The sequence below is a fragment of the Primulina eburnea genome, chromosome 11, assembly GCF_022965805.1.
Source record: "Primulina eburnea isolate SZY01 chromosome 11, ASM2296580v1, whole genome shotgun sequence".
In the NCBI taxonomy this organism is placed as follows: domain Eukaryota; kingdom Viridiplantae; phylum Streptophyta; class Magnoliopsida; order Lamiales; family Gesneriaceae; genus Primulina; species Primulina eburnea.
The window spans coordinates 1692613-1702489 of NC_133111.1; the positions used below are offsets into that span (position 1 = coordinate 1692613).

A 9877-nucleotide genomic window follows, 5' to 3' on the forward strand; every position below is an offset into this window, starting at 1 on the left:
CCAGGAGTTTGATTTTCATGCATTAGAACTTGAAATTGGATGTGACCTAACATAAAATAATTTATTCTCTCAAACAAAAAAAACATAAAATAATTTCAAAGTATTTGAAAATATTAAATTTGAACGACAGATAAAATAAGATACGTATGGATTCTATTGAAAAATGACAAAAATTTGTATGATACGGTCACACGGGTCGTATTTTGTAGATAGATCTCTTATTTGAGTCATCCATAAAAAATATTACTTTTTATGCTAAGAGTATTATTTTTTATTATGAATATCGGTAGAATACAAAGATTCGTGCGACCGTGTCAAAAGACACCTACTCTTGAAAAATACTTCTCGTGAACGGAATAGACATGCCAATAATTTTGTTTCAGAATATCTAATGTAAAAGACTAGATCAACGAAACAAGTAGCTTATAATCAACTTCATATATATATATTTTAAATTTTCGATTCCGTCCCTTTAAACCAAGCCTTTCATCCGCCAATTGTACAAACTAAACTACACAAGTAAGTTTTAAGAAGTTACATTAGTTACATGAAAACTTCTAATATCAGGTCATCTACGAGTAGCGCTTCAATTTCATTACCTATCACGTCGATTTCTTCTTTCGAATCGAACCATTTAGTCTCCGGATGGAGTATTGTCTCTGATATCCGCTCGATCGCAAAGTCTTGCCCGATCAACTTCTCAAAAGCTTCTCTCAACTCTTCTTTCTGCAAATCTGGATGCAATTTCAATCTTTTCTCCATGACCCACGGGCATGTATCGACGTGCTGCTGAAAATACCCCAAGAATGCAGAGTTCACTCTGTCAAAAAGTAACTTCCTTTCACACTTCAACACAGTTGTGTTATAGTTGTATTTCTTCTCGAGGTCATTAAATAACTTGGGATTCAGAGGGCACTCTGGGGTGTACCACGCTGTTTTAAATATATGGAGACCAGATTCTTCAATACCAGAGTCCATCAGCACGTCAAAAATGTAGGAAGATTCCCAGGTGTCGGACGTGTCTTGCCCTTCAGAACACATTGGAGATTCTTGTGCAACCTCCTCCTCGGTGTATTTGCCGGACTCCATCTTAAGAAGTCGCAGCTGCATTCGAAGTTCTGCAACAAACAAAGCAAAAGAAAAATGAACATCAAACAAAATCATTCTCGCTTTATGTTTGTCTCGTACAACTTGGAAACACACTGGATTACAGTTGCTAATACAGTATGGTACAACTAATTTCATACCACGAAGTTCAGCACCGACTCTCTCAAAACTGTCAGTGTTTGATGCCGTATCTTCTGTGAAAGGGATCTCAAGGACTGACATTGGACTGAAATGATCAGCTTCCTTTGAGCTTTCTGAAGAGTCCAGCTCAATTCCCTGCCGCTCCAAGGTAGGAGAATCTTGATCAGATGGTACCTTGTGTGTTTTCTGGAAAATCATGAACAATTAAATGAATTGAATAAACTCAGTAAAAAGTAAAATTTATGTTGCCCCATGAGAACTTCTATCGCCTACGTATGAGGTGAAAGACAAGCAACAGAGAAATTATATTTTTTAAATTTGAAAAAAGAAAAAAGAATTTCAAGAGGACAAAACCTTTAAAATATTCGGGAGGAATAGAGAATGACAGAGACAAGCCACAGAGAGAATGAGATGCTCGTACAATTTTCCAATCATGCAGCAAGTAAAAAGAATAATTGTTTGAAAAAGTGAAGAACCAAAACCTGGACAAGGGTATCTTCTGGGTCACGGGCAGCAGATTCTTTATCCACGGCGGAGGATTCTAGCTCTGGAAGCAACTTAGAATGTTTCCGAGGTAAAATTGAGCTTCCATTTTCCGCAGTCTTTATTGCATCAGATTCCGCAGTCTTTATTGCATCAGATTCCGGAATTGCACGGATTTCATCTTCCAAAACAGTCTGAAACATCGGTTGTTTTACGGGTAAGTTCACAATCTTCGTGTCCCTTTGGATCTCCAAATTGGCTTCTAATGAAGAATCTAGATCATTAATGGGTCTGTTCAGACAAGGAAGAGGCTTCTTGGGCCTAGATTGTGAATCTTTGGACGAAGTGCCTTCTTTCAAACGTAGATTTGCTTTCACAACCGTATTACCACCATTACTAACAGGGTCACTATGTCCCAGAGTTTTGGCTGTAGACAAAACATCGCGACATTTGCTTCTTCTCTGGCTTCTTCCACCAACATATGGTGGAAGAGATCTCGATCTAGATGAAGTTTTCTTTATTTCATCCTCCCGACCATCCCTAGAGCTGATGCCTAGAGGACCATTCCACTTAGCAGATCCATTATTGCTACCAAGTTCTTTGCTTGTACTGTTGAGACTCGTCTTAGCATACGAAAATTTAGGCTTCATTTCTTTATCACGCTTGGCTAGCATTTCACCCAACGACCTCTCCTTAGCAACAATTTCTGCATCTTGATACTTGTGAGCCATCTTCCACCCGTCAGATAGTTTCTTTTTCGTCTCTATATTGAAATGGGACTCAACAGAATTATAAGATGGGCATCCACACTTGCTCTCAAAAGAATTTCTAGACGTCAGCTTAAACATTTCTGAATCACTATCAGATTCACTCTCAAAAGAATCATACGAACTCTCATCTCCTGCATATCCTCTGAACCCAGAAGACATCAAATCCATCGGCCCATCACAAGCATCTTTCATTCGTCTTGTAATTGCCCTGGCTTTTTCTCTAGCTTCATTTGACATGAGCTTTGTGAATCCCATATTATAAGAAGAATCTTTCCTACCAAATGTTACTGTCTTGGTACAGTTAAAACTTGAATATCCGTTCATTTTCCTGAGATGTGGGGGACAATCATGCAAGTGATCAGGTGGCGAAAGAGGTGCACCTCCATTTTGAACCTTCCCAAGATTGGGCTTCAGAACAACAATCCTCGTGGGAAGAATCCTTTTCGCATTGTTGTCTGGTCGAACCTTTGTAGACTGGCAAGAAATATGAGCTATATGGCGATTGTGTGGGTCGAGAAGAAGACCGTCTTTGCGGTTGGGATGAGAACAGTTGTCATGTTTAGTTGAAATATCTCTGGCTGCTTTCCATGCTTTGAAATTGCTGTCATAATTTGCATAATCCGATGGCTTCCTGGAATGGTCAACTTGCAGATCATGCAAATTCTTCACAACTAAAGAATCTGGATTCTCGAGAAATTTCAGCAACATGGTCTTACTAGAATCTAGCGAACCTAAGGTGCCATTCATCTCTTTAAAATGCTGAAATTTTTCGTCAGCAGAAAGATGTTTTGCATCCATAAACTTCTGCTGGCTGAGTACCTTTTCAGGTTTCATAAGCATTGAGCTCGCACTCCATCTCGACGAACGACGCTGATTAACTACATGTGATGCTTCCAGATCCTCGTAAACATCCTTAAATTCTAGCTGCTCCATCGGACTTTTGCTGTTTGATCGCCCATCATAGAGTAGGGTATTCCTTTGGGCTTTAGTTAAATGATTTTTTGGCTGATGGTTTTCTGCAAACCATTGCTGTTGTCTATGAACATGACTGGGGGACGGCAGCCCTTCAAGGCCCATCAATTTGGCAATAATACTTGGCGAGCGTCTCTTTGGTTCAACTTCTTTTGCTAGTTCACATGCCAGTAACTTCTTCATCGGTGTTCCAGTGGCTCTTCCTGAAGTGCTTTGGCCAAATTCCAACACAAATGGCTGGGGAAAAGTTTAATTAGCAAGTTTTAGAACCATGGCAGCATCTAAGCAAAATAGCAAATGATTTTCCTAATTTCTTACTGTTAAATCATAGAGATTAAAGAAATGATAAACTCACCATATCATTCTTGGTGTTTCCATCGATATAAACACGAGAATCCATGGACAATCTTGAGCAGTCCTTCTGCTTCAGCATCTGCCCATTTCCTGTAAAGAATACAAATCACTCAGCCATCAAAGCCACAAAGGGTTACCAAAAAGTAACAAAAAAGCATAATAAACATTAAAAGTCACAGTGAAATTCGTCAGGGAAAGAGCTTTGTATGTTCAGATATCGATTCCTGATAGAATGATTTTTTTTTTTGCTTTAATTTATAGACTTAGTAAAGTTTCCCTGGAGGAAAGACATGGCACAACAATTATAACTTAACTTAAGTAGAGAATTCCATGGAGGAACAAAAAATGCTAATAAAACCAGAGTGATTATCCCACTTCATAACTCTTGCAAACAAAATATATTTTAGACACAGCATGAATAAAACCAATATTCATCTCAATCTCATTCACTAATTCACGCATCATCAGGACCCTGAGAGTGAAAATTTCGGGGTTTTTTTTTTTTATTTAAGCTTCTCTTAGTGTGCAACAGGACAAAGACGGAGAAACTGTTCAACTTCGTCGTCCTCCTAATTTTTACATGAAAGCTAAAAGCCTAAAACTTTAGATAAAGACCCAAAAACAAAACTTATGAAATCACATAGTCGGCAGCTGATGGATCGGAAAATTTAAACAAAAAACAGCTAACGAACGAGATGATACCATCTAAGCCAGAAACACTTTTGGACTTCCTGTGTCGAGCTCTCTCCATATTCCTTTCGAAATTTCCAGCCACACCCGACAGCGAGAGACAAGCAAAATTTAAAATAATTTTTTAACGAAAAAAAACTTTTCTTTTCGAATAACGAAGCCGAAAATTCCGAGAAGCAGGACAGGAAATTCAAAAATCAGATCCGAATTCTCGGGAAAAAGCTCGAGATAACCTCGAAATCCTCCGCCATTACAAACCTGACTTCTCCTCAGCTCAATTCAAACACCTGCAAGGAAAAAAAAGTCCCATTTAGCAGATCTTTCAATACTCAGAAGAGAGGTTACACAAATACGTAAAAAAACAAAACAAAAACAAACTCCGAGCCTACAACCCAACAACATACCGTTGGAGGAATTGGATAAGAGAGAGGAGTAAGGATGCTATCAGACATTAATGGGGAACTGCGAGAAGTTTGGTCAAGTGAGCCTCATTTTCAAACGAGAGTTTGAAATACGATGGGGGAGACCACCTTTTTATGTATCACTGCACAAGCATTCCTTCCTATATATACATACATATACATACAATCACGAGCAATATAATAGAGTATTGGATTACTTAATTTCATCATATTGTATAATTAAATGCATAATATATGCATAATTTACTTTATTATTTATGCTTCTTTCGATTTTAAATGAATTTTACTCCTTTTGATTTATTGGTGTATTTTGTGTTAATGTCTAGATTTCTCTCTTTTCTCATATTCAGTGTTTAACGCGAAAGATTACATTTTAAAATTATTAATATATTACGCAGAGTTAGGACACAATCTTTGTTATTGGTTTGAACAAAGATTTGGACGCACAATTTGAACAATATTAAATAAGACAAAAACTTATGTGAGACAGTCTCACATGTCGTAATTGTGAGACGGATCTCTTATTTGGGTCACCCATGAAAAGTATTAATTTTAATGCTACGAGTATTACTTTTAAGGTTGACCTATCTCACTGATTATGATTCATGAGACGGTCTCACATAAGATCCACTCTATTAATAACTAGCATGGTTTCATTTTATTAAAGTCGTTGATGGTAAATCTGTGAAACGGGTTGATCTAGTTTATATTTACGTATAAAAGTAATGCTTTTGACATAAAAATTATATGTTTTCATGAATTTGGTATCAAAAATATGTCTCACAAAATTGACATGTGAGACATTAATTTTTATGATGGAAGCAATAATTACAAAATTAAAAAAAAATTAATGATATACATAAGTAATGTTTTCTATGTATTATCTATATTTTTTATGAAATGAGGCATTTGATGTTCAAAATAAATCAAATATTATAACTTCTTCATGAACATTCTTATTTTTATGTACATTGTATTATTAAATATGAGATTTACATTAGATGACATTAAATATTTATTTTTATAATTATTTTTCTTACTATACTAAAAATATCCATCAAGTCACTTCATATTTTATATAGAAAAATTCTAAACAAAACATCTCTTTTAAATTGAACAACTCTTATAAATTGAAAATAATTTTTTGTTTATTGTTTAGTATTATTTGATCAAATTAAAAATAATAATAATAATAACACATGCGTTGCATATGTATATTTTTACTAATATAAAGAAAAACAGAAAAACAAATACTCCAAATATAAAGTTAGACCGAGAAAATATATTAAAATCGCTCTTTTAGCATATTTAGTTTTTTTAAAAAAATTAATCTATGTTGTTAAATTTAAATTTCAATCTAAATATATTTGTTTTTTTTAAAATTAGTGTTTTTTCCTATATAGAATTGATATAAAATCTATACTAAATAAAAGATTAAATTGTCTAAAAATGATATATACAAAATTAAGACTAAAATTTGACAACCCAATAAAAAAAACGTAAAACGACACAACCAAAAGTTTAATATTCTTCCCAACAAATATTTCAACAGTTGATAACACACGTAATCGATATTAAATTTTGATGGTACACTGTTGGTTTTCGTCACGTGATGCACAAAATCATATAAATTTTTTATAAATAATAAATTTATGTAATTAAAACACATAAATTAAATTTTACTTAATATTACTTCACATCTACTAATAGAAAATTTAAATGCACGAGGACACTTGCACGTAACGTTGGTCATGTGATAATGTGGGATCGTGGGGGACCTTCTGCCACGTGGAGTGATTTGATTGTGCCATGCGACGAACGGTTGGAAAATACAGCGACGTGATTAAATGTTGGAAGAATCGGGGAGGTTAGGATTAGGGTTAGGATTTGGAGGGTATTTATGGCAAAACAAACCCCACGACATATAATTGGTTGTGGGCCTAATTTTCGTGGAGTTAACATCCAAATTACATATAAAATCAATAATACAGTTGATTTCATTATTTTATTTTGTTTTTTTCGAATTGTACAAATCGGATATCTTCATTTTTCAAAAACATCGTTTTGGGATTTTTATCATCTAAGGTGTACCATAAAGTAATATAAAAATATGTGTGTCATACAAAAAATATAATATTTTTAACATAGAATTTTCATGTATATATATACATATAAAATAATATAATATTTTTAATATAGAATTTTTTATAATTCATTTAGTTTATTTTAAATCAGGATAGCGATGGACTATACTGTCATTTTGACATATAAATTAAAAATAAATAGAAAATTGAGAAAAACTGGGATCTAAATAGGAATAGTACTAGCTATTTAATGTTTAGAAAATAAAGATCTTATTCACCGAGCTATAGTAAATTACATCAAAAATTTAGAACTTTATTAATATGCATATATTATTGGCAAAAGCTTGTGTGAGACGGTCTCACGGGTTGTATTTTGTGAGACGGGTATTTTATTTGAGTAATCCACGAAAAAGTATCACTTTTTATGCTAATATTACATTTAATTGTGAATATCGGTAGGATTGACCCGTCTCACAAGAGACTTACCTTATATAAATTATTAAAACAGACAATGATACCAAAATTCAGTTATTCTAAATGTCTAAAACGTAATAATATTGTGTTGATATACATGTACACATTGATTTAACTTACCTTCGAAATTATGTATTTTTCTTATTGATAGAAATTTATGTAATATTACTGTTGCATCATTCTTGGAATGCTCTTTTCCTTAATATTTAATATTGAATTTACTTTTAGATTTTAGTTAGTCCATGACAATGTTTTAATGTGTCAAATTATATTTCAAAATATCAACAAAACAAAATTAACATGCTTTTGTTAGGGCACCCACAATGGGGTGTTAAATGGGTGTTATAACACCTGATATCCCCGGATTGAGGATGGGCTCGGCCCGCTCTCGGTAGCCCATCTAATTGAGAACTCTGCATTCAGGGAAGCGCGGGAGGTCATCTGGGAGGTCATCCCAACCGACCTCCCATAACAGCAGTTCTTTCGATTGGGGAGGTCAGCCGACCTCCCACGCCGAGCTCCCAAGCCGAGCCGACCTCCAAGAAGGTAATATCGGGGCGATTGGAGATCCTCTGCCGAGCTCCCGAGCCGACCTCCCATAAGGTACTGGCTTCAGGCGGGCTCATACCTACGAGAGCTCTTACTCAGATATTAAGCGCGTAGCCCACAGAGATCAAAGCCCAGAAAGGTAAAGCCCATTAAAGATCTAATTAAATCTGGCATGATATCTAAATCAAATCTGGGCAAGATCTAATCAAATCTTCTGAAGATTCTGAAGATCCTAATCTGCCAAACTAGGACTCTATTATTCTCCTATAAATACCAGGTTCCGTTCATTGTTTTATTCAATTCATATATTCACATTCTCTCTGCACATACATTACTCTCTCTCAGTTTTATGTTCTCTGACTTGAGCGTCGGAGGGGCTACGCCGGAACAACCTTTCGGCCCCCTTCTAACACTCTTGTTTGTGTTTCTTGATTTCGAGGTGTTTGATCCGAGCTCCCAAGGTGAAGATCCGACCTCCCAACCACTCTTCGAAGGTTTGAACCGAGCTCCACCAGTGAAATCCGACCTCCCAATGAGCATCACCGATTTCAGCAACATCAATTGGCGCCGTCTGTGGGAAGATTGAGCAAAGACGTAGACGTGAGAATGCAAAAGGAAATTGGGTGGAAGAGCTCCCAAGCATGCTATGGTCATACATAACCACTCTGAAGATTGGCATCAGGGAGACGCTTTTCAGCTTAGTTTATGGAAATGAGGCAGTGCTCCCGGCAGAGATGACGAAGAGACCTCTCGAGTAATATTCTATGATGAACGAAACAGTGAGAGGCGAGCAGCAGACTTAGATTTCTTGGAAGAAAAGAGGGAAGCCGCGGCCATAAGGATGGAAGCTTACAAGAGACGCACAGCCCAATCGTACAATAGGAAGGTCATTCAAAAGGAGCTTTCAAGTGGGAGACTTAGTTTGGAAGAAGGTTCAAGATGTGGACGTGGGAAAGTTAGATCCAAGATGGGAATGACCATTCAAGTTGATGGATAAGCTTAGCTCGGGTGCCTACTACTTCGAAGATCTGGCAGAGAAGAAATTGAGGAGGCCATGAAATGCTTACAACCTCCGCAAATAACATCACTTAGATATTATACCTTTAATTTCTTTTATTCTGTCAGTTACTTTTGTAGAAAGGACCTAAGTATTCGATGCTATATTCAGTTACATTATTGAAATTACACTTTTTCTTTCAAAATTATTGAAGCTTACACGGGTTTTCACCATGTTTTGCAGGAGCCCAGAGCTCACCTCATCTTGGTTACGCCAAGTTTACAAGGGTTTTTAGCCTCAGTCAGTTCAGGAGCCCAGAGCTCACATCATCTTGGTCACGCCAAGTATGATAAGGGTTTTCACCCTCAGTCAGTTCAGGAGCCCAAAGCTCACCTCATATTGGTCACGCCAAGTATGATAAGGGTTTTCACCCTCAGTCAGTTCAGGAGCCCAGAGCTCACCTCATCTTGGTCAAGCCAAGTATGATAAGGGTTTTCACCCTCAGCCAGTTCAGGAGCCCAGAGCTCACCTCATCTTGGTCACGCCAAGTATGATAAGGGTTTTCACCCTCAGTCAGTTCAGGAGCCCACAACTCACCTCATCTTGGTCACGCCAAGTATGATAAGGGTTTTCACCCTCAGTCAGTTCAGGAGCCCAGAGCTCACCTCATCTTGGTCACGCCAAGTATGATAAGGGTTTTCACCCTCAGTCAGTTCAGGAGCCCAGAGCTCACCTCATCTTGGTCACGCCAAGTATGATAAGGGTTTTCACCCTCAGTCACTTCAAGAGCACAGAGCTCACCTCATCTTGGTCACGCCAAGTATGATAAGGGTT

The 9877-nt window shown here is 36.7% G+C and overlaps 1 protein-coding gene across 2 annotated transcripts; it reads right to left on the reverse strand.

Annotated features, from left to right (window-relative positions):
* Positions 1-419: 419 nt before the first annotated feature.
* On the reverse strand, positions 420-5068 carry LOC140804218 (uncharacterized). Of its 2 annotated transcripts, none has more exons than XM_073160075.1 (6): positions 4922-5068; positions 4751-4804; positions 3829-3917; positions 1731-3710; positions 1248-1434; positions 420-1118 (listed from the first exon to the last, which is right to left on the reverse strand). In XM_073160075.1, the coding sequence occupies exons 3-6, from the start codon at positions 3904-3906 to the stop codon at positions 544-546; spliced, it is 2820 nt and encodes a 939-aa protein (XP_073016176.1). In that variant the 5' UTR covers positions 3907-3917; positions 4751-4804; positions 4922-5068; the 3' UTR covers positions 420-543. The 2 variants fall into 2 exon arrangements, with proteins under 2 accessions (XP_073016176.1, XP_073016175.1); XM_073160074.1 differs by having other exon boundaries at positions 4530-4804.
* Between the last annotated feature and the right edge of the window lie 4809 nt (positions 5069-9877).

Coding starts and splice junctions, on each gene's coding strand:
- LOC140804218 (XM_073160074.1), bottom strand. CDS start 4,578: ATGGAGAGAGCTCGACACAGGAAGTCCAAAAGTGTTTCTGGCTTAGAT. Junction 1,435..1,730: donor CAGAAGATACCCTTGTCCAG/GTTTTGGTTCTT, acceptor ATGATTTTCCAG/AAAACACACAAGGTACCATC. Junction 1,119..1,247: donor AGTCGGTGCTGAACTTCGTG/GTATGAAATTAG, acceptor TGTTTGTTGCAG/AACTTCGAATGCAGCTGCGA.